General features: G+C 37.4%; 1 protein-coding gene across 2 annotated transcripts in view; it reads right to left on the bottom strand.

The window, feature by feature from the left end:
- Positions 1 to 1252: 1252 nt before the first annotated feature.
- The window catches only part of OSGIN2 (oxidative stress induced growth inhibitor family member 2), a 25131-nt gene continuing 636 nt past the window's right edge, over positions 1253 to 25747 (bottom strand). The window contains 6 exon segments of one of the 2 annotated variants that reach the window (NM_001260770.1): positions 2483 to 4088; positions 7409 to 7500; positions 13809 to 14000; positions 14347 to 14483; positions 18845 to 18999; positions 25404 to 25481. In NM_001260770.1, coding sequence (NP_001247699.1) covers positions 3068 to 4088; positions 7409 to 7500; positions 13809 to 14000; positions 14347 to 14483; positions 18845 to 18999; positions 25404 to 25447 — 1641 coding nt within the window. In that variant the 5' untranslated portion in view covers positions 25448 to 25481 and the 3' untranslated portion in view covers positions 2483 to 3067. 2 annotated transcript variants of the gene reach the window in all.

Below are 25747 nucleotides of genomic sequence, written 5' to 3'. Positions count from 1 at the left end.
TTCTTATTACTCCATCATGATTAAAACCAGGATGCCATCCTTTTATTTTTAATTTGAAGGTTTTCATTCTTTTTATGCTTTATCAGTCATCATCTTTACCTTTTTTACCCGGTTCCTTCCCCAAAGACACCATTTCTCTTGAATAACCTGCATGCGGGGGGCAGAGAGGGGGCTGTTCAAAATAATCAGGGTGTCTCTTTAATCCTTATTTCACATACTCTTCAGACTAGCCCTAGGGGACTCAGACCCTTTATCCCCCCACACCAAGGAATGTACACAACTTTTTAAAAGACTGTATGATCAGATCAAAATGGGTCTATGCAGCAAGCAGCCTTTCTGAGTTAGATTTTTAATATTTTTTTTTCAGATAGTTCCACTCTGAGGCCCAGGCTGGAGTACAGTGGTGCAGTCTCAGCTCACTGCAACCTCTGCTTCCCAGGTTCAAGCAATTCTTGTGCCTCACCTCCCAAGTAGCTGGGACTACAGTCACCCACCATCACGCCTGGCTAGCTTTTGTATTTTTAGTAGAGATGAGGTTTCACCATGTTGGCAGGGCTGGTCTTGAACTCCTAACCTCAGGTGATCCACCTGCCTCAGCCTCCCAAAGTTTTGGGATTACAGACGTGAGCCACTGTGCCCAGCCCCAGTTAGATTTTTAAATGACATTTACATTCAGTCTAATTTTGTTCCATTCTGGGTTCTCCAGTATTCCAAATGCTGAGATTTAGTGGAAGTTGCTTTTATTTAATAGCTGAATTTATTTAGAAATTTTCCACCACTTCCTATTAATACAACCAACTAAAATTTGATGCCACAGCAATGTATTACATAAAACTTTAGATTTTCAAAAAAGTTGGATATGGTTCACATACTCAAAACACTGGAAGCTGTAATTAAATCTTTTTGTTGTATCATTGCACTTTAAATCCCCAAATAAATTCTGCTTTGTAAACAGTCTTTCAACATCTGCTAATTATGGACTGTTTGCCAGACACCAAGCCAGGCATCGAGGGATGAAGAGGAGATGCTCACATCATGCTATAACTAGACAAGTATTTCCCTTCCATGAATATAGCTAGTCGATACTAAAGTAAAAATGTAAAGTGTTGGAATTATGGGACAGAAATTTATAGAGTATGAAAGTATAGTATATCAGAGAAAATGCCTGAATGTTATATACCATACAGGACAGCCTGGGTTGAGGAAGAACTCAGGAAATGGGAGATTACCAAAGATGAAATGATTCACCAGGTTTATCTGCAGCTCCACTGAACCTTTATTTTTCTTGAAGTCTCTCTCTTTTTTTTTTTTTAACAAATACCCTCATCACAAAAAAGCCATTGTTTGAGTAAGTGTGGACTTTTTAGACACAAGGGGATGTCAAAGGTTTTATCCTTCCCTTTTTTATAACACTGTCATTTTCTATTTAGAAGTGACAGTAAGAAAAACATCTAATCCAACTCATGCAGAGGTCAAAAACAGGCAAGCAAGAGAGTACTGAAGCAAGTGCAGTCAGAGAATGTTATTTCATTAAGATGTGAAACTGGTTTGAAAAAAGTTACCACAATAGAAAACTAAAATTGGATTGTACAGCTTGTAAAATCAAGTTAAATTAGGTGTGATGTTATCAAGAGTCTAAGAATTAATCTGAAGCAATTAGTTGATGACGCAAATATATTCTATACAATAATATTTGTATAGTGAATTATGGTTGTAATAAGCTAAGCATTTAATACTGCAATAAAATGAACAGAAAAACACACGTAATCCACTTTTTAATTCTAAGAAAAATAGAATAACGAGAAGTTCAATGAAGACATTCCAGATGAAATAATTGTACCAAAAAATAAAAAAGAGAGAAAATGACTGAAAAATTCAATTTGCAATGGAGAACTTCAGATGTTTTTGTCTTAACATTAAAAATTCTAGTGGTTTGTGTGAAAACACAGACAGTAAACACACTTATATAAATATAATTAGAACACATAAATCCAATAAACCATGATATGAGCTGCTATGTCATCTCCAATGAATACTATTATAGATCTCTAAGTACACCTTTGGAATGGAGAAGAAAAATGTTGACTTTATTTTTATTTTAACCTTTAATAATTCAGACAATGCCCAAACAGTATAACAATTTTAGAAGTACTTACCACACCCAAATACCTTAGTTTCAGTGACAGAAAGTAATTCAGTGTTCACACAGGGATAAGTAGTTCAACCCACAATTTATTGAACTACAAATCAGACTCGTTAAATGCTATGATAGTTAAATCTAGAATAAATCTCTGAAAAATATCTTGGTGAGTTCTTGGATGTCAAAGTGTATAACACATTATTGGACTGTTGAAATTATTAGAATATGAAGTACCTGTCAAGGTTTCAACAATAAAAATATTTTTTAAAAGACCCTATTTGGTAATAAATTAGATTTATACAATTGATAATTTCAAAATAAATAAAATCTGAGTTGTAAATGCCTCCTACCCTCACCCCACCCCCAGTATACATACCTTGTATCATTTTCATTTAACACACAGTGTGTCTCAAATTTTTATGAGCATACATATCCCTTGGGGATCTTGTTAAAATGCAGGAAGTTGTAGGGCCCATTTCTAACAAGCTACAGATGAAGAAGATGCTGCAGGACCTTGCACCACCCTTTGAACAGCAAGGTGGCCCATTATATATTTAAGATAATTTCTGGCATAATGACTGCACAGTTTTATAGATTCAAGGCTGTACTATTTTGGAATCGAGTATAATAAATAACCAAAAACGATCACGAAAAATAAGTTTTGGAAGAAAAGAATGTTTTAGTTAAGTGAAAGCTTAAGATACACCAAGTTGGCAGTGTTTCTATTTGTCTGACACTGACACCTTTGAAACATTACAATATAAATCAAGATACCAAATTCTAGTAACTTTTAAAAATGAAGTTACTATAGTTTGAGGCTCTCCTTCAGTTAACTCAAGTCCAGAAAATTCAAGCCAGCACACTGCAAAACCACTATTAAAAATCTTTAACAGCAAACTGTCCATTTTAATTACTTGTAAACTTGCTTTAAGCTATCCCATCTCCTCCTCCTCTTTCAACAAACAAATGCTTTTTCTTCTGTCTTGTAGCTAAACAGCGTGTAACACCCAGTGCCCCTCCCTTTAAAAATCGAACAAAATTGTCTCCAACCAAAGGACCCAATGCAAAAAGGTTGGCTTCTTTTATACACTCATAGGTAAATGTATCTATTTCCACAGGATTACCCTTACATGTGATTGGTTGGCTTGACTTATGGCCTAGGTAACACCCTTGATCCTTCAGAAAAGACAGATTAGGATGAGAACCTATCAATACTACTGCTGCAGACAGCTTAAATATTTTCTTCAATCCAGAAATGCTTTGGAGAACACATTTCATGTCCGACTTAAAGGAAAGCACATGGTGCTCAGGAAAGCTGGTATAATCAGATAAAAGATTTGAGTCTACAGAGTATGACTGAGTACACATCATATGATAAACTTTATGATATTCAGGATACAGCTTTTTGGGAAGCTGTTTGAAAATTAAGCTTGGATCAGTTACTCGTCTGCGAAACACATGAATCACGGGGATATTACTATTGTAAGCACACAGTACTGCATCAGCAGCAGTAAGCCCAGAACCTACAATTAACACTGGATCCACTTTGCCACGCAACTTTCCTTTGTTTATAGCAGCTCCAAATTCAGGCATTGAATGAAACACAAAAGGAAAATCTTCCCCTTCAATTTCCAGATGGGCAGGAGAATCCAACGTTCCAGTTGCCAGTGCTACATTCTCAGCAAAGAGGCAGAAGGGAACATGAGAACCATCAGCTATTCGCTGATAACCCCTAATTTCCCAGTTTCTCTTGATAAAGTTTGACTTCTCTATCTTTGTTGAAATATCTCTGTCTTGACTATCATCATCATCTTGATCTCTGTAGAGTCTTGATACGGAAGTTATGTAAGTATTCTCTCTGAAATTCTTCTGAAGACCCATGACTTTTACATAATGTTTATAGTAGCGAGCTATTTCCTCTGGCATAACTCGATCCCCTTTTAGGTTCCTAAAAAAGGAAAAGCAAAAATATCCTATAAGGATACTACTTTCAGTTTACATGATTATTATCTACCTAGTAAGCTTTTATAGTTTTTTAATTCTGCTGGGCTATCTTAGCTATACATTATCCTAACACTTAAAAAAAAATTCTATTTTTAGTAAAAAATCTTCATGAATTACTTTTAGTAAAAGAAGAAGTAGTTCCATGAGAGCAGAGACTATATTTAACGCATTTGTTTCCCCAATGCCATGAATAGTGTCTGTTCAAACACACTGCTTGATAAAACTTTCATTAAATGAAGGTATTAAAATGTGGATATTTGAAAATTGGACTACTTTATCTCACAATTATAATCTATAACTATCAACTGAATTATTTTCATGACAATCACTGAGCAGGTCTAACTGTAATATCTATGCTTCTTAAAATTAAATATACCATCTTGAAATGAATTTTAATACACTGCTGTTTTCCTAATAACTGAAAATAATTCAGATCTGTCTTTTGCTAAACAAAGTCATCTTACATCTAGGTAAATAATAGATGACATTTCACTCTATGTGTTTTCCTACTCATAAGCAGAGCTAAAACATAACTGTTCTTTATGAAAAACTTGCATTAGTCTATATGTCATTTTCCAAAGTTCAAAGCAACAAGCAAAATCCCCTGCCCCAATCAGAGATAAGAAACAAATTACTTGACATAATTCATGATGTGGATGCTCCTCAATTTACAATGGGGTTTGTCCTGAAAGACCAATCATGTAAGCTGAAAATATTTTAAGTCAAAAATGCATTTAATAACTAGCTTACTGAACATCAAAGCTTAGCCTAGCTTGCCTTAAATGTGCTCAGAGCACTTACACTAGCCTACAGTTGGGCAAAATCATCTAACAATAAGCCTATTTTATAATAAAGTGTTGAGTATCTCATGTGACTTACTGAATTCTATACTGAAAGTGAAAAACAAAATAGATGTATTGGTATCCAAAGTATAGTTTGTATAAAATGCACATCACTTTGGTACCACCTTAAAGTCTAAAAACCTTAAGTCAAACCATTATTAATCAGGGACTGTTTGTAACTTGTAATGGGAAGTTCGCAAAAATTTTTCTTTTAAAATTTAATAATTATAATTAAGATTTAGTATTAACTTTCGATTTTTACTTCTTCAGTCATGTGTCACATAATTCAATCAACAAAGGACAGCATACACAACAATGGTCCCATAAAGGATTACAAAGGAGCTGAAAAACTCCTACAGCTTAGTGACATCATAGCCAGCTTAAAGTTGTGGTACAATTACTTTTTAAAAAATAAATTCAGTGTACCCTAAGGGTACAGTGTTTAAAAAGTGTACCTTAGTGTACAGTAATGTGCTAGGCCTTCACATTCACTCACCACTGACTGATTCACCCAAAGCAACTTCCGGCCCTCCAAGCTCCATTCATGGTAAGTGCCCTTATACAGGTATACCATTTTTGGTATGGCACCTCATACAGGTATACCATTTTTAATCTTTTATATCATATTTTTGCTGTACTTTTTCTATATTTAGATACAAAAACACAATTGTGTTACAACTGCCTACAGTATTCAGTACAGCAACATGCTGTACTGGGTTGTAGCCTAGGAGCAACAGGCTATATCCTATAGCCTAAGTGTATAGCAGGTTATACCATGGAGGTTTGTGTAAGTACACTTTATGATGTTTGCCCAATGAAATCACCTAATGACTCAATTCTCAGAACATATCACCATCATTAAGCAATACATGGCTGTATTATCATCTCCATTTTACAGAATGGAAAACTGACTAGTTTATTTGTTCAGGATCACAACACTAGAAGTCACAGAGTCAGAACTCAAACTCCACCAATCTCTAGAGACCTAAGAGTCTTCTCTCAACACTATGCAAAGGCAGCAACTAAACCTAAATTTATCACAAAATTCATCTGCACATATTACTTCAACACAATATTCATAATTTAGAAAAGTAAATGCTTCTGGTACATAAATCATAAAGCTTTCTCTTTCTTACCCTTTTACAAAGTGAAGAATGTGTTAAGCAATTTCACTTGCCAACTTACGAAGATCAAGAACTGTACAACCTGCCTAATTTTACTTCAAGTTTCAAACCCATATATAATTCTTCTGAAAAATCTAAAATGAATTTTTTGAAAGGTTTAATCTCAATTACCCATGATGACATAAATTTGCTCTCCCTGAATTTCCTCAAATTAAGGAAAATTTCTATGAATTAACATGGTTGTTATCTAGCAGGAATTGAAGTACTCAAATGTTACATCCCTGTTCTAACAAAGGTTACGTGACTTCTTGCTTCACTTATTGTTTTTGTGAGTAGTCAAATTAGAGTAGATTCTCTGTATTAGTAATTCTTCTCTAATATTTACTATCCTTGAAAATGATAGGATTTTCATATTTCTTTTTAAATTTTGGAATCTTTCCCTTAAAATAAATAAATTTATAATTTTCCAAGATGAGATTTCTTCTCAGTTCTACTTTTTTTTTTTATTTGAGACAGAGTCTTGCTCTGTTGCTCAGGCTGGAGTGCAGTGGCGTGATTTCAGCTCACTGCAACCTCTGCCTCCCGGATTCAAGCAGTTCTCTGCCTTAGCCTCCCAAGTAGCTGGGATTACAGGCATGTGCCACCACGCCCCGCTAATTTTGTGTTTTTAGTGGTGACGGGGTTTCACCATGTTGGTTAGGCTGGTCTCGAACTGACCTCAGGTGATCCTCTCACCTCAGCCTCCCAAAATGCTGCCACTGTGCCAGGCCCTCAGTTCTACTCTTAGACTTTTTTTTTTAAATATGTCCCTTCATACCCAATTAGCTATCCATAAGCCAGATTCTAGTTTATCCATAATTTTAAATTATCAATCATACAATATACAGTCTTTACCCTAAAAGTCAAACACTTTAGGTATGCAGAGTTTAGGTATTCATATAAGAAATATGCATAAAATTATATATCAACTCATTAAAATAAAGTATGAAAAATAATATATGGATGGATGAGAAAGTAACTAAACAGAGAGTGATTTAACAAAAGAGTAGATAAATCCATGATTAACAAAAAGTCACAGGAAACCAATCTGCAATAATCCCTTACCTCTGTGCTTAGTTTTATAACATCTCTAAATGAAAACTAGCATATTATAATCACTGCTTCAAGGACACATTTTTATTTGAAAGACATGTACATTTATATTCTTCAGCCATGACAAAATCACAAATATTTTGAAATTTTTCCACATTCTCTTTTTCAATGTACACCAAAGAATTTTAATACAGTTTAATCTTTACCTTCGTTTACTTGATACCCAGTCCTTAAATTTAAGTCCAGGTAGCTCCATCCAACTTCCAAAGCTGATTGTCAACATGGAGCCTTCCATATTCTATCAGAGTTAAAGGGAAAAAAAAAGTACAGTCAAAAAACAAGAAGTAACATTTTTGTTGTTGTTGTTTGTTTGTCTATTTTTTAACCAAATCCATCTCATTTACAATAATTATGACTCTGGATAAGGTACACTCCCACAGTCCTAAATGGTTGGATAACTTACCTCAAAAACATTACTCCAATAAACTTTCATATGCCTTCATCATTTGATATTATCCCAACAACCTTCTTTCATATAGTTACACATTTAGAAAACAGATTTACAATATTACCCAACGCCTACACAATGTTGATAACTTTGGTCTATGATCAACATAATTCAGATGTACAATATTATGTCAGGGAAACAAAAATTCACTATATTCACTTTTTGAACAAAAGGAAAAATGTTCATTAAGTTCCAAAATTTTAGATGGCTTTTCATTTTAATATTAACTTTTTTTAAAAATTAGCAACAAAGCTTTTGCCCCCTCCATCAATTATAATTCTAAAATCTAGGCTGATGTGGATACAGCAGCATCTCTTCTTAAAGATACAGAAATAGGCAGTGGATGCCTGAGAAACATACCCACTGCTGAGGTACTGCTTGCCATCAAGCTCCTTTGACCTACTTATTTCTGCTTTGTTCAATACAAAGCAAGAAAAGCCCAAAGGCCAATTATCTATTATATCTTGACCTTTATGATCTCTTTCAATCAACTCTTTTAGGCAGTAGCTTCTTTTCTCCTAACTTCTTGCCCTGCTTCTATAACACCCAGTTTGAAAACGGGACATACTATTATTATTATAACTGACTGACATTCACAGAGTACTTACTATGTGCTAGGCCCTGTGAAGCATCATTTGTGACTGTATACAAATCACCCAAGAAAGAGAATGCAGCAAGCTGCCACCCTGCTTTGAGGGAGGCTAGCCCTGATACCAGGTTCAGAACCTGGAATCATCATAAAAGGAGCTATTAAGAATGTGTTATCTATAGGAGATTATTTGGAACCTGAGAGTTTCACCTGTAACTCTAAAACCTTAAAAAACCACTATTTCACTTTCGGACAACAATTTCTTAACATTATTCCCACTGCACAAGTTCTTCCAGTTGGTTGAGAGCCCTAGTGCTTTGATCTCTTTTCTCCTACCTTTCTTTCTTCCCCATGTAACCTATATGCCATGACAAGCTGTCATGGAGACTGTAGTATTAAAGGATGCAAACTAAACAGAAGTACTGTAGGAGCATACAGAAAGCATCTGGTTCTTCAAGGACACAAATGGGCTGAGGAGTGTACCAATAGAAAGGGAAAACATTCAAGGCCAAATAAAAATTCACGCGGCAGCTTAATAAAGACAGTGAATATGAATGTCCTTCAAGAAGACAAAAGAAATTCAGCCTTGTGCCTGATAAGATTAACTCAGCAGGCCTGCGTTGTTCCAACCTTTCACATTACCGAGAAAGGCCTGTCTTCAGGACCAAGCTTGGCTGCCACCTTCTCAGAAATAACTTCTGAGCCCTTGAATACTCTACCTGATGAGCATGGGTTTTGCATGCCTAAGGCCTTGGCGATGCTATACCAATGTAACCCTGACAGTTTATCGTAACAATGTGATTTATGTGAATATCAGTTTTTGCTCTGGGAGGCAGAAGTAAGTCACATGGGAGCTGCTGGCCTATATGACTGACCCCACAGAAAACATCCCTAGACACCACACCTGTGACTTTACTATGATTGGATATCTAGAAACTTACACTTGGACTCTGCCCTGTGAGACTTTTCCCATTGCTGATTGTTATCTGTATCCTTTCACTGTAGTAAAATTTAACCACAAGTACACCATCTTTACTGAGTCCTGTGAATCCTACTGAATCTTCAAGTCTGAGAATGAACTTGGACTCCCCAACAAAAGCATGCTAGAGAACAGAATGTCAGAGATAAAAAGAGGAGTATGATAAGAAACCTAAGTAAGGGCTAGATCGGACTATGGTGAGATACATTACAAAGTCTACAACTATATATTAGATGAATGGAGAGCAACTGAAGAGTTTTATGCATTGGTGTAACATCTCAGACAGGTAATTTAGAAGGATGAGTCTGGCTTTGGTATGGATAATGGATTGGAGGAGACAAAACGAGTAAGAAAACTATTTAGAAAGGGTTTGCAGTAATGCTGGTGAAAGACAGTGGTGACCAATATTAGCAACGAAATAGATGGACCCAAAAATCAGAAATGAAAAAGATTTGGTGATTAATTTGAAATGAGAGTTGAAGAAAGAGAAATCAAGGAAGACTCTCAGATTCCTGGCTTGAGTAACTACATAAGAATGTCATTTAATGACAAGGAAATTGAAGGAACTTGATGATAAAGATAGTTAGCTTTAGGCACATTAAGTCTCAGGACACCTGCAGAATAATCAAGGGAATATATGAGAAACAGCAATCTGGGCTGGTTTTGATTTTGGGAATTCTGATTTGGGAATCAATTAATATCAATATGCAAGCCACTGAAATAGGTAAGATAACCCAGGGAGAAGGAAGAGCATGAAGAAAAGACCCAGGCTTGGGATAAGGTCTACAGAAGCACATTTTTAAAGAATAAGAGTCAGCTGGGTGTGGTGGCACATGCCTGCAATCCCAGCACTGGGAGGCTAAGGCAGGAGGGTCATTTGAGCTCAGGGGTCCAAGGCTGCAGTGAGCTATGACTGTACCACTATACTCCACCCTGTGTGACAGAGTGAGACGCTGTCTCAAAAACACCAACAAAAAAGACAAGAATCCACAACGGTATCAGAAAAGGAGTGACCAAACAGGAAGAAAAACAAGGACACTGAAGATTCAGAGAATCTAAGAAAGATATTAACACTGTCAAAAGCTGCAAAGGTCAGAAAAGATAAATTTAGAGACTCATCATCAAATTAAGCAAAAAAGGAAGTTACTGACTTTCAGAAAAAATAGTTCCAAAGGAAAACCAGTGGCAGAAGGTAGAGTGAGTAAGCTAAGGAGCAGAAGGCAAAGCAGGGAGGAGGATGTATAGGCAACTCTTTCAGGAAGTTAGTTAGAAACCAAAGGATGAAGATCAGCTGGCACCTAAAATTTTTTTAAAGATGGAAATAATTTCAGCATGTTTACATACTGAGCAATAGAAGCTGGCGGATAAATTGAAGCTATAAAAGAAATAGGGAAAATCAAATAAATAATGTTCTTGGGAAGATAGGGATCCACAATGTAGCTGGAAGGTGAGCCTTAGATGGTAGTAATATCTCTTCCGTTATAACGGGATAAAAAAAAAGAATTAGCATTAATGTGTAAGTTTTAGGTTTGAGCGTGAAATTGTGGAAGTTCAATCCTAATGGATTACATTTTCTCTGTAAAATAAGAACCAAGAGCACTTCTATCTCAGCATGAAAGAGAAAAAAGAGATAAAGGTTTGAAAAGAAGGAAATATCGAAGCTTATAGTAATGTTTTGGCCCCAACTGAGAGTAGAGAATATTTTCACAGTTGTATATATATATATTTTTTTCTGGGGGTCTGACTGCTCAAGAAAAGATCAAGTGGATAGTTAGATGAACTGCCTATCTGACAAACCCATGTGATAGAAGGACAATGGGTTAAGGGAATTAAAGAGAATAGTTAACTCAATGGACTATAGAAGCTGGGCTGGATAAGTAATATGAAGATCACGGCCAGGAGCACGCTCTGTATTCAAAGATTATGTATAGTGTGCATAACTGGGTGATAAGCTTGAAGAACAGGAAACTGTGATCAGAAAGGAAGACATTTGAGAATTTAGGTTTTTACAAGTTGAGTAGTTATGAGAGGTAAGATCTACAATGGAGCCACTGGAGTCAGTAGCCAATGAAGAATACAACATCGTCGAGAATGAGGAGACCAAGAAACTAAAAGGTTAAGATCTTGGTTCTGTGTCATGTTTGTAGAGGTAAAATTATTCAAGGTGATAATAAAACTTGGGATATAATGGAAGACCATGAATTAGGTGCCACAGGTTCAGTAACTAGAGACAGTCTGGAATGGTAAAAAAGTCAGAAATGGACACAGTCTGGAGACAGTCTGGAATGGTAGAAAAGCTAGAAAATGGCATGACCTGTTCAATGGAACAGGGCTTTTTACACAAGTGCATAGGGGTGTGAAGAGAAGACCAACCTTATTAGCCAACCTGATAGGACATGGGGCTATGGGAGAATGAACAGGCTCCACTTCAGAGGGCTGCAGTGGGAATGGTACCTTTAGGAAATAGCAAGCTTTCAAGAAAGAGAGCAGAAGCAGCATCTGACTGAATGGTTAAAGATATAGCAAAGCAACAAGTTGTTTACCACTAAATTGGTTCAAGGGGCCACAGAAAGTTTGGAAGAGAGAAGACTGATGAGAAACTAGATCACAAGAGAAACAGAGAACTATATGAAGATAAGTAGGAGAGAGGGGTGATGACTCAAGAAGTTTACATCTTAAGCCATGACTCAGGTTAATTAGGATGTACATAAACCATAGCAGGGGAGATGGTCACATAAACAGATAAATAGTACTACAGGCAAGCACAGTAAGATTAAGATATGGAATGCAGATAGGATCAAGTAATTATGTCTTGACCTTCAATAACCTTCACAGAGGTGATGACTGACAACTGGTACACAGCTGAAATATTACTTACTTACAGCCCTATTCTAGTGAATACATGCCTGAAAAAAATCAGCAACTTTTAGGTATATTTTAACTTTTACCACTGGCTCAAAATGTGTTTTTGGTAATCAGGGTTTATCCATACTTTAACTTTTTTATACATAAGTGAAAGAAATGAAACATCAATTATTGCCTGCATATTCTTCAAACAGAAAAATGTAAGTAAAATAAAACCTCAGGAATTCAGAGAAGGCAGTCTAAATGCCCTCCCCACCTCCAAATACATTACGGCTTTTTTTTTTTTTTTTTTAAAGAATGCTACTAATTAACAGCAAATATAAACACTTAAGGTTTGGGCACGACAGAATTCTTTCTTATCTTGTATTGGTGGTTTCACAGTTACAGGCATTTGTCACAGCTCATCAAATTATACATTCTAAATGGATGCAGCTTACTGTAAATAAATTAAGCTTAAAGTTGATATTAAAAAGTAAACATCATAAAACTTAAGCTAAAAGCAACAAATAATTTAGTAGTTGCTACTCATTATTAAAAAGAGAATAAAGATTTTAAAAGAAACCCATGATATATTTAATCTAGGAATGTCCCGATATCCTGAAACAGTCATTTTATAAACATAAACAACTTTTCAGATGTGCAAAAGTGCACTAATATACGAATAGCCAACTGAAGTTTCTACTAAAAATTTGGTATGTGATATATTAAAGTTCCCATGAAGTCTGTAATTCATAACATAGCAAACTAAATTACTTAACATCAATTTGTATAACCAATGAACACTCACTACACACTAGACACAGTGTTAACTGCTAAGAACACAGGAAGGATGAACGATTATTACTCATTGGCCCACTAATGAAATGTACTGAGTGAATCTTTTAATTCACTGGTTCTCTGGTTTAACCTCTGCTATGAACTGAATTGTATCTACCCTCAAAATTCTTATGTTGAGGTCCTGACCCCCAGTGTGATGCTTTTGGAGACAGGGCCTTTGGGAGGTAATTAGAGCTAGATGAGGTCATGAGGGAGGGTCCCTCAGAATGGGATTACTGGCTTCATAAGAAGAGAAAATTTCTCTCTCTCTCTGCTATGTGAGGACACACTGAGAAGGCAGCTATCTGAAAGCCAGGAAGAGGGCCTTTATGAGAAACTGAACTGGCTGGAACCTTCATCTTGGGACTTCCAGCCTCCAGAACTGTGAGAACAAAGTCTGTTGTTTAAGCCATCAATTCTGTGGCATTTTGTTATTGCAGACAAGCAGGCTAATACAACCTCCTTTACGTTTTTCACTTAAGATTCTGCAAATGTGAGAAAATAATGGATACTGCTTTGAAATACTACGTGAGATTCTGTAAAGTCTAAAATAAATAAGTGAGTTTTAAATATTTATTAAACAAAACATTCTTGAAATGTCTTCTACATAATTCTTGTAAGAGAGTATAGAGACATGCTTATTCTAAGACTGTACCGGTAATAAAATTTGGCTTGATTTACTGCTACTAGTAATAAACCCATATTTAACTAACTGAACAGCATTAAAATTCTTCTCAAATAAAAATGTTATAAACATCATTTATAACATTATCATAATGCTTAAGAATCAACTTGGTCTTATCAAGACAAATAATTCACATACACTAAAATGCTGAAAAATATACTCACATGCCAAGCTCCACCAGGTGGACCTTTACCAAGAACTAAGTGAGGGATATAATGATGTTGCTCTAATTTCCAATGCAAAACGGATGGATAATCATACCCAAAGTCAGCATCTGGATGAAGAAGTGTGTCGAAAAGCACTGCTACTGGATTGGATGATCGGCCCTCAAGGCCCTCAGACAAGTATTCTAAGTCCTGAATGAACAAAAGGAAGATAGAGTTTGAAAAAAGCCAGCATTTCCCAGATAGTATATTCTAATGTCTACCATGATGCTCCAATGATAAAAAGCAGTACTCCCAAACTTGACCACAGAGCACCTACTAAATCTCCACTAGGAAATAATTCAGAAAACTCTGCTCTAATAAATTCAAGAAAATAAATAGAAGTAACTCAGAATATATTTACGAATCTAAAATAAAAATGATACAAGGTGTTATTTAGAATAAAGGGTTTCAACTAAGAAACAAAGCTTATATAAATAAAAACTAGTCTTGTTTCAGCATAAACAAATTTTTTTAATTGACATGTAAGAAATAATACCTGATCAACAATGGAAAGATGTCTTGCTTCTTCTAATTTACTATTTAAGATTGTATTTGGGTGTATTGCTTCTGATGATAAATATGGTCTGTAGCCTGATAACATATAAGAAAGGCATATTCCTGAGGGTCCATTTCCTATTAAAAATAAAAGGTGGAAAGGGGTAGGTCATGCATTTTAATACTCTCATTCTTTGGCTTTTTTCTTACTTTGAAAATGGCTCTTTTCCCTCACCAATTCTTCCTTTTCTAATCTCTTAAAACCAGATATTTCATGAGATTTTTACCTTTGCTTTCTCTCTTATTTTCTTTTGGGAATCTCATCTACTCAAGGCTTCAACTCTCTATGCTACTGACATCCAAAATCAGTTCTCTAAATTGACCTATTTCCCAAGGATATATTCCACATTTCCATTCTATTTCTTGACTCTACCTGACAGAGTGGCCCACTAATAACTTAAACATAATGTGCTCAAAAGCAAGCTCATAAGTCCCTTCACTGAGGTGCCCTCTCCTTCTAACCCTATCCAATCTCAAAATACGGTACTAGCAAACTTCTAAGTTAATCAGTTTCTGGTTCTAAACCTAGTTTGCCCCCAATATCCTGTCAGTTGTCTTTGCTATTCTCATTCCTGTACTTTCACCTAAAAGACAAGTCTCCTACTGTTTCTCTGCCCTGAGATTCACCCACTTCCAATCATTTCACATACTCCATTCAGATAAGTTTTGGTAACACACAATCCTCATCATGTTACCCTTCCATTCTAAAGGTCTTAATAGTTTGTTTCTGACTATCCAGTGTTCTCCATTTGAAATAACTTTTGCAAAGACTATGACAGTGAGAGAAATCTAACATGGCTGACTCCATCTTGCTTCTAGCTTCAAAGGCTGGCTGTCTTCACTCATTCCTAGGTATAGGCAAAGCTAACCAAGGAAGGAATTTATAGTTTAAGGATGGTAACAGTCCTTCCCAAAATTAAACTGCCTTTCTAAAACTAATGAAAGGCCACAAGGTTAGGATTATGAGAGGTGCCTGAATTCTGCTAAGATGTAGGCAGAGTGTCTATAATTCTGTACTGCTGAAGAGTCACGTAGCCAGAGGTCACAAGATGTGTGACTTCCCTAATTGCTCTTACAGATAACATCGCTATTGTAGATCCTGAGGTTGGCCTTTTGAAATGTCTTTTCAGACTTTTGCATTTCTGATGACTGTTTGACTCTACTGTTCCCAAGATTCAAGACTCAGACCCAAGACTCAACTGAACCAGTCCTGTGGCTCCCCACCCAGAGTTGGACTCAGTACTAGAGAATCATTTTCGAAACCCTAGCACGGCATCCCCAACCAATCAGCAGCACCCTATTTCCTAGTCCCCTGTTCACCCAACTATCCTTGAAAAATTCTAACCTCCAAGCCATCAGGAGGAATCAGGAGTTTTGTTTCGTTTTTTGTTTTTTGTTTTGTTTTGAGATGGAGTCTTGCTCTGTCACCAGGCTGGAGTTCACTGGTGCAATCTCAGCTCACTGCAACCTCTGCCTCCTGGGTTCAAGCAATTCTCCTGCCTCAGCCTCCCAAGTAGCTGAGACTAGAGGCGTGTGCCACCACACGCAGCTGATTTTTGTATTTTTAGTAGAGACGGGGTTTCAGCGTTGGCCAGGACAGTCTTGATCTCTTGACCTCGTGATCCACCCAACATGGCCTCCCTAAGTGCTGGGATTACAGGTATGAGCCATTGCACCCGACCAATCAGGAGTTTTATAAGGAGACTAATTTGAATAACTGCAGTTCTCTCATATGGGCTGGCCTTGTGTCAAACTCTTTACTGCAATGCCATGATCTCAGTGAACTGGTTTTGGCTGTGCAACAGGCAAGAAACCGCCAGGTGATTACACACGTTCTAGTCTCAACCATCTTTCCAGTCCTAAATGCTGATATCGCCTTCCTATATGTTTATATGCTTTAACTAAAACCAAACTGGATTACTTGAACTACTTCCATTTATGAATTAACAATTCCTTTATTCTGGATTGCCACTTCTTTATTATCTCTGCCTTTTAAAAATTTAATCCAACTGAGAGAATTGCTAGCCACAAAGCAAAAATCCTGTTCCTTGCCTAATATGTTACCCCAAATAAAATATACTCAAAGATGTAAGAAAAGTAAAACCATAAGAATACTAGAAATAGAGAAAGCAGAGGAAGATTTCAACTTATAATACTAGAATAGGAAGCCTTAAAGACTGAAAGAAAAATAAAAAAATATTTAGAACTAATCTTCCTTTTTTTTGTTTTTTGAGACGCAGTCTCGCTCTGTTGCCTAGGCTGGAATACAGTGGCGCAATCTCAGCTCACTGCAACCTCCGCCTCCCGGGTTCACACCATTCTCCTGCCTCAGCCTCCCAAGTAGCTGGGACTACAGGCGCCCGCCACCACACCCAGCTAATTTTTTATATTTTTAGTTGAGACAAGGTTTCACCCTATTAGCCAGGATGGTCTCAATCTCCTGACCTTGTGATCTGCCCACCTCGGCCTCCCAAAGTGCTGGGATTACAGGTGTGAGCCACCAGGCCCAGCCCTCTTTTTTTTTTTTTTGAGACAGAGTTTCACTTGTCGCCCAAGTTCTCACGATCTTGGCTCACTGCAACCTCCACCTCCTGAGTTCAGGCAATTCTCCTGCCTCAGCCTCCCAAGTAGCTGGGATTACAGTTGCCCGCCACCACACCTGGCTAATTTTTGTATTTTTAGTAGAGACAGCGTTTCACCATGTTGGCCAGGCTGGACTCAAACTCCTGTCCTCAGGTGATCCAGCCCACCTTGGCCTCCCAAAGCTCTGGGATTACAGGCTTGATCCACTGGGCCCAGAGATGTCCCAGACCTATCCCCCAGAACCTGCAAATGTTACTACACAGCAAAAGGAATCTGTAGATACGACTAAGGATCCTGAGATGGAGAGTAACCTAGATTACCCAGGTAGACCCAATCTAATCACAAGAGTCCTTAAAAATAGAGAACTTTTCTCAGTTTTGGTGAAAGGGGGACATGACAATGAAAGAAGGCTAAGAAACAACATTGCTGATTTTGAAGCTACAGAAGGGAGCCAGGAAAAGGAAACATTCTTCCCTAGAGCCTCCAGAAAGCAACACAGTCCTGCCAACACCTTGATTTTGGCCCAGGAAGACCCATGTTGAATTCCTGACCCACAGAACAGTAGAATAACACACTCACATTGTTTAAAGCCACTAGGTTTGTGGTAATTTGTTACAGCAGCAACAGAAAACATATATTAATTAGCTCTTTATGCTCAGGCTGGTGGTGCCATTGTCAACAGTAATGACACTATATAAATACACACGAGGTTAAGCTACTCACAGCTAGCTGAGGCAAAATGGGGATAGGCTGTTTTGTGGGGAGTGGAGTGAGCAGGTGCAAATGAAGGTTAAGTTTTTCTTTTCTGACCTTCCCACAGCCTAGCCACACAAGAAGACAGGGTTCCTCCATTCATTCAGGACAGAAAACCAAGGTTAGACGTAAGGGGGAAAATGAAACATAACGTTATGGTCCCTGATATCTCTTGGTTGAGAACTATTACAAAAACTGTCATCTCTATCATATACTGTAGAGGAGAATCTAGTATAGAACCTAGTATAGACGAACAATTTTGCTCTCCTCTTTTCCTTCCTTTACAGTATCTCCCACAAGCCAGAAGACATGAATTTTCTCCCCTTCCTACTAACTTTGAAACAAACTATCAAAGAAACATAGGAAGTCATAAGCCACCAAGCCACCTATATTCCTTAACTCTCTCCTTTGTCTTAGTTAGCTTCACCCTATATTCCTTGTCTGAATTCCTCGCGTTTGTATATTAGATGAAAAATATACATAACAAGTAATTAAATGCATGCAATAAAACTAAATTATAAAAGTTTCTAAATCTGAACTAGGTTGTATTAATAGTTAAATTTTTAATATCTTATATGCCTATCTGTTGAGGTGATACAAAGGATATAAAATAGTAATGTTGTGGTTAATTATAAACATCACCTTAGAGTACTATAATGTCATTGCTAATTGAGCACCAGTTACTAACTTGCACAAGTTACTCAATATCTGTGTCAGTTTCTCTCTCTGTATCTGCCCTACCAACATCAGAAGTCTACAAAGTTGTAAGGTATTATCCAATAATATACATAGAACACTCTTCAGAGCTCTAATAATATTATCACATCACCATGACACTGTCATATAATTAATACAAATGTAGGAGGTATTTTAAAATAATGTAGTAATATCAGTTCTTCAGTAAAAAGACACTGCATTTTAACACAGATGCTAAAATCAGATAAACCAATTACTCTCCAAAGATTTGGTTATTAGTTTTTTAGCATATCAAACCACCTAAGAACACTTTTCAATAAAATCTTAAGAACTTGTACTAACTGTAGATTTATAAAAGTATTAAGGGTCATAAATGTAATTTTAAAAGATAAAATACAATAACTTACCTATTATTACCACAGGAAAAGTCACTGATGAATCTTCCAGTAAAGAAGTTTCTTCAACTAATGGCATCGCTTTAACTTTTCGCCCCAAATTATCACCAAAGTATTGCACTAAGGAATTAAAAATCTCTCCTTCAGTTTCAGTGTCACTATAGTTTCTTTTTAAAAAAAGGGAATAAAAAGAGATATAGTCAATATAGCCTTTACAAAAATCAATCTCTACTCTGAGTTGATTTTGACATAAAATATTTTAATCGTTTCATAAAAGAAGAAAATCCTTCCGACCAATGCTTTCAAATTAATAGCTTCGCTACATGTCAACCTATACCAACTTGAACGCCAAATATCCCCAATATTAATAGCTGCTTTTCTCAAAAATTCCAAATATTAATAGCTGCTTTTCTCTCACAAGTATCTTGTAGTCAAGTCCCTATGAAATAAGCACCTCGGCCGGGCGCGGTGGCTCAAGCCTGTAATCCCAGCACTTTGGGAGGCCGAGACGGGCGGATCACGAGGTCAGGAGATCGAGACCATCCTGGCTAACACCGTGAAACCCCGTCTCTACTAAAAATACAAAAAACTAGCCGGGCGAGGTGGCGGGCGCCTGTAGTCCCAGCTACTCGGGAGGCTGAGGCAGGAGAATGGCGTAAACCCGGGAGGCGGAGCTTGCAGTGAGCTGAGATCCGGCCACTGCACTCCAGCCCGGGCTACAGAGCAAGACTCCGTCTCAAAAAAAAAAAAAAAGAAATAAGCACCTCTCTCAAGATCAAAGACAGCATTGTGTTGGGGAGTTCATAATTCTCTGAAACTAGTCTAGAAAGGGCTAGTTTCTCCTCTACATTTTTCTTTTTAAAAGGTGAGTGCATTAAAGACAATACATAGTCATACACATTTTAAGAAAAAGTTATGGTATTTATACATTATAAATTGTGCATTTTGGTATAAGAAATTAGGTGTATACATTTTTACTCAGAAAAGTATTACATATATACTACATATATATACTATGTGTGTGTGTGCATATATATATATATATATTTTTTTTTTTGAAACAAGGTCTTGCTCTGTCACCCAGGCTGGAGTGCAATGGCGCAAGCATGGCTCACTGCAGCCTCCACCTCCTGGGCTCATGTGATCCTCTTCCTTCAGCCTCCAGAGTAGCTGGGGCTACAGGTGTGCCACCACATTTGGCTAATTTAAAAAATATTTTTTGGTAGAGACAGGATCTCGCTATGTTACCAAAAATATATTAAATATATTTCAAAAATATATTAAAATTATATCTTAATGTTATTTTCCAATTTTTCTTTCTCAATTGGCTCTCTAGAAATTAGTTTTAGCATTCTCACATTTTCATGCAATACATGGAGTATCTCCTGAACAGCTAATGTTCTGCATTATACTACAGTTACTTTAGAATAGAATCCCTTAATTTTATCTTCATACAGTCAGCAACAACCACAATGTCTGGAAGTATTAAATTAAGTACCTACTAGTGGGTGTGTTTATTACTACTCTCAAATGATAAACAAGCATGGGATGGATCAGTTATTTCACAGGATTGAACTCACTGATCCCAGAGGAGGTTGACACAAAGAAAAGAATCAGGCAGAGACATGAATTTCTACTTCCCTATAAACTTCAGAGTTCCCAATCTACCCTAGGATAGGGCAGACTTACTCAGGACACACTGAGAGCTTTCTTGAAGCAAAAAAAGTAACCTGTACCCCAAATATTTGGTTTCCTCTTACATAGCCTCTTTTGACCAAAACAGACACCAATCAGACATGGCTACGAGGGGAAAACCCTTCTCACAGTGCAAGCCTACCCTTGGGAGGAAGTTTTATATGCTCAATCCATCGATTTCTGATTCATTCCAACTACTGCCTCTGATCAGATCCAGATGCATCAGCTGTCTTGCCTGTGCCTGCTTCCACCTCTTGGCAACTGCATTTCACATGTTTTATATTCTGCTCTGTCCCTGATATTTCTCCAAAGTATGTGCAAAAGTTAGGTTCTCCTGTACCTTTGGAGGCTTCTGATCAAAGTCAGTTTGATCAGAAACCTCCAAACCACTGCTCAAAGAAATCAGAGATGACACAAATCACTGCTCAAAGAAATCAGAGCTAACACGAATGGGAAAACATGCCATATTCATGGGTAGGAAGAATCAGTATCATTAAAATGGCCATACAAATTCATACAAACTGCCCAAAGCAATTTATAGATACATTGCTATTCCCATTAAACTCCCGATGACATTCTTCAAAGAACTAGAAAAAACTATTTTAAAATTCATATGAAACCAAAAAAGAACTTAAATAGCCAAGGCAATCCTAAGTGAAAAGAACAAAGCGGGAAGCATCACCTTACCTGACTTCAGACTATCCTACAGGGCTATAGTAACCAAAACAGCATGGTACTGGTACAAAAACAGACACATAGACCAATGGAAGAGAAAACCCAGAAATAAGACCACACACCTGTAACTATCTGATCTTTGACAAACATGACAAAAATAAGCAATGGGGAAAGGATTCCCTGTTCAATACATAGTGCTGGGATAACTAGTTAGCCATATGCAGAAGATCTAAACTAGATACCTTCCTTATACCACATACAAAAAGTAACCCTAGATGGATTTAAGACTCAAATATAAAACCCCAAACTGTATAAACCCTGGAAGACAACCTAGGCAATACCATTCAGGACACAGGCACAAACAAAGTTTCATGAGGAAGACGCCAAAGGCAATTGCAACTAAAGCAAAAAAAAATTGACAAATGGCATCTAATTAAACTAAAGAGCTTCTGCACGGCAAAAGAAACTACCAACAGAGTAAACAGACAACCAACAGAATGGGAGAAAATGTTTGCAAACTACGCATCCAACAAAGGTCTAATATCCAGCATCTATAAGGAATTTAAATGTACAAGAAAAAACAACCCCATAAAAAAGTGGGCAAAGGACATGAACAGACACTTCTCAAAAGAAGACATACCTGCAGCCAACAATCACGAAAAAAATTTCAATATCACTCATTAGAGAAACGCAAATCAAAACCACAATGAGACACCATCTAACACCAGTCAAAATGGCTATTAAAAAGTCAAAAAATAACAAATGCTGACAAGGTTACAGAGAAAAGGGAATGCTTATATGTTGGGGGGAAGTGTATTAGTTCAGCCATTGTGGAAGACAGTGTGGTGATTCCTCAAAGACCTGAAGACAGAAATACCATTCCACCCAGCAATCCCATTACTGGATATATACCCAAAGGAATATAAATCATTCCATTATACAGACACATGCATGTGTACATTCACTGCAGCACTATTCACAATAGCAAAGGCATGGAATTTCTCTCAACATTTTGTAGTTTTCAGTGTACAAGTATTGCATTTTTTATTAAATTTATTCTTAAGTATTTCATTTTTTTGATGCTATTATATAAATGAAATTCCTTTGTTAATTTTCAGATTGTTCAATGTTAATGTATAGAAATACAATTCACTTTTGTATGTTGATTTTGCATCCTGCAATAACACTGCATTTATATATTAGGTCTAGTAGTTTTTTGCGTGTGCAGCCCTCAAGCAATGAAGAACCAAAGTTTAGTTTATTCAAATTTCCTACACATTAGTTTATCTAAATTTACACAGTATAGGTAATTTGCTCTGATTTTTCAGGAGCCACTGGTATAAACTGTGTGATAAACTATTTGCAGTAAACCTGCCTACTATTTGATAGTGGTTTAACACAAAGAAAAACAAGGAAACAAAAAACAGAAAGTGTGATTCACTGGTTTTACATAAAACATTAATTAAACAAGACTTTTAATAATTATTCTTTCTAAAAAATTCAGAGCTTAAGTTGTAAACTCAGTATTGCTGTACATGTTTTATAGTACATGCACAGTATATCACAAGTCTATGAACAGTGTTAATCTCTAGATTTCCAATTTGATATTCTATTTAAAACAAGAACTTATTTTGAGTAATAAAAATCCACTTTTTCTTTGAGACACAAATTAAAATTGGAAAATATGCACAATTACATTTAGCAACTACTAAAGAACAGCACTTTACATGCAAAATTAGTTATTCTATTGTTAGGAAGCAAGTTAAAAGCCTATTTGACATTTAAGATGCTTTTAGAGGCCTTCCATTTTTTGTTTTTGAAACATTACAGCACAAAGTTTCAGAGAACATTTCAAAGGAGAGTGTAGACATAGTATCTGGACAACAAAAAGACTTTTTCCATACTATAGCAGAAGCACGTGTTTAAATGATCAAACTAAAATGAAATGTTTTACTAACTGAATTTTTATAGTCTTTGGAACCATGATCCTAAAATTTATCGAATGTATACTACCACATGGAAAGAAGGTTCTAAAGCCACAAATGAAGTCAGTCACACTCTTCATCTTCCAGAACACAAAAGAAGATTTTTCCGTTGGAAAATTAGGACAGTTCTCTCACTACTTATCCATTCAGATGTTAGACAATACAGATGCCACAATCTGTTTTATAATCTGTTTTTTTTTTTTTTTTTGAGACAGAGCCTCACTCTGTCGCCCAGTTGGGGTGCAGTGGTGCGATCTCAGCTCACTGCAACCTGTCTCCTGGGTTCAAGCTATTCTCCTGCCCCAACCTCCCGAGTAGCTGGGATTACAGGCACACACCGCCATGCCCAGCTAATTTTTGTGTTTTTAGTAGAGACGGGATTTCTACCATGTTGGCCATGCTGACCTGAACTCCTGACTTGAAACTGCTCGAGAAATAGCATTGGTAAATCTGAAACATATTCCTGAAGGAGCTGGTAAACAATTAAAAAAAAAAAAAAACAAAAAAAAAAACTTTAGACACAACAGAACTGTTTTTGCAATAAACAGTGTGGTTTATTAATCATAATGTTTATCTTTGGCAGCTAGCTTGTTTTCCTTTCTGTCCCTCAAGACCAAAACATAGCAAATACTTGGTTTTCACTCCCTACTCCAAATTTCTGTGCACAGCAGGAAGCAAATGGTATTCACCACCCAGAGTTAGTCAAAAGAATATGAATTCTACACTGTATATCAAAAGGTGTCAAATAGCTTTCACACAATATTTTTCTGAAACGCATGCTAGTTTCTCATGGGCTTTATTTAGTTTAACAAGTTTCACTAGGGGAACCTATTTCCTAAAACTTTCCATAGAGAATCTGATACTCTCAAACCGCTGTCTTAGTAGTCAACAAATTCACCTAAAAGTTAAAATCAAGCAGTTTATTATATGAAACTATTTTTCCTTAATATCCACAACTTAAGAGACTCATTCTAAACTCACTGAGAGGTTAGACAAGCTTGGATTATCACTATTAAAAAAGAAGTTCCGAACTTTCTCTGTCTCTTACATCTTTTTTACTACAGGATGACGCTTCTTGACCGCTTCTCTGAATACTGTTCTTAAATATACACAGGATTTACAAGAAAACCAATTCTATTAAAACAGTCATAAAAAATAAACGTGATATGTATGTACATGTGCTTCTCCACTGCATTCAATAAATTCAGTAATGTGTTACTATAATTTTGAATAAGTATACACAGCATTTCTATATTTACAACTGCAATGTGATATAAACATATTTATGATCTCTACTGATGACAGTCACACATACTACTGTGATTTGTTGCTTATATTTGTAACTGAATATTAGTTTTTAAAATTTAGAGAAATGATATACCTTTCTTTCCATCTAAGTTCATGTGTTACCTAAATTCTATCTAGAAAACCCGTAATTTAGGAACGCTTGATCATAATTTCATATTTTACCAGGAAAGAAGTCTTACATAGAATTATTCTGGAACATCACTATATGTAAAGCAAGGTACTAAGGTATTCCCTAAACTTAACAATTCTTCACCCCAGGGTTAAAATCAGTTTCTAATGTCTGGTCTTTCCACCAATGACTGAGGTGTTGACCAAATGTGCTAGATCTAGAAAACATACTTTTATTTTAGAAACGTATTATCTTTTATCATCCCTAAAAACTTTCTCCATAAGGTGAGTGTAAAATCGCCTCATTCTTTAAATTTCTACAACACACATGACTTACCATGGCTAACATCTTAACCAAGGCAGAATCTATTTGTAACTAGATGACACTGAAATGTAGTTCCCTACCTTCCTCCCACTCATTACATTATTTAGAAGACTTTTTAAGAAATAATTTTTTTTAGGGAGGCAGGCACTTTGTAGAAACCTTCGCTAAAACTTTGCACTACTGGGAAGTCTCAGCTCGCCGTAACCGACTCAGCCCGGGCCTAGCCAGTCCCGCAGTCCCGTGACCCGCGCGGTCCAGCGCGAGAAAAGGGAACAACAGCGCAAGGCTCCCCGGAGCAAGGACCCCGCCACACCGCACCCCACACCACCCCCACGCCCAGCAGGACGGCCGAGGCGGTAGGACGCTGCGGTCCCGGCGCTCGCCCTCCACCCCAGTCCCGACTCCGGCCAGGCCAAAGAGCTCGAGAGCGCTGCATCCCCGCCTGCTCCCCTCCCATCCTCGGCGAGGAAGTCACCTGAAATGACCGGCCAGGGAGCAGCGGCAGCACCACACGGGCATGGAGCGCTGCGCGAGGGGCGCCCGAGCGCGGCCGCCGTGGCCGCCTCCGCCTCCCCCGGCGAGGCTGCCCGCTCCGGGCGCCCACTCGCTCGGGGTCGCGGGGTCTGCCGGGCGCCCCTGCCCCGCACCTCGCCGTTGCCGCGGCTGCCCCGGCTCTGTGGCGCCGGAGTCCGCCTCCAGATAGCGGCTTCCGCTCCTCGCCTGTGGGGAGCCAGGCGCCGGAGGCGGGTGATCTCCGGGCGCCGCGGTAGGGGCGGAGCAGGGCGGGGACGCTGCGACGGCGGCGGCGGCGGCGCGCGG

Source organism: Macaca mulatta, chromosome 8 (assembly GCF_049350105.2).
Source record: "Macaca mulatta isolate MMU2019108-1 chromosome 8, T2T-MMU8v2.0, whole genome shotgun sequence".
NCBI lineage: Eukaryota > Metazoa > Chordata > Mammalia > Primates > Cercopithecidae > Macaca > Macaca mulatta.
The sequence above is the reverse complement of the archived record's forward strand: the minus strand, read 5'-3'. Positions and strand labels throughout refer to the sequence as shown.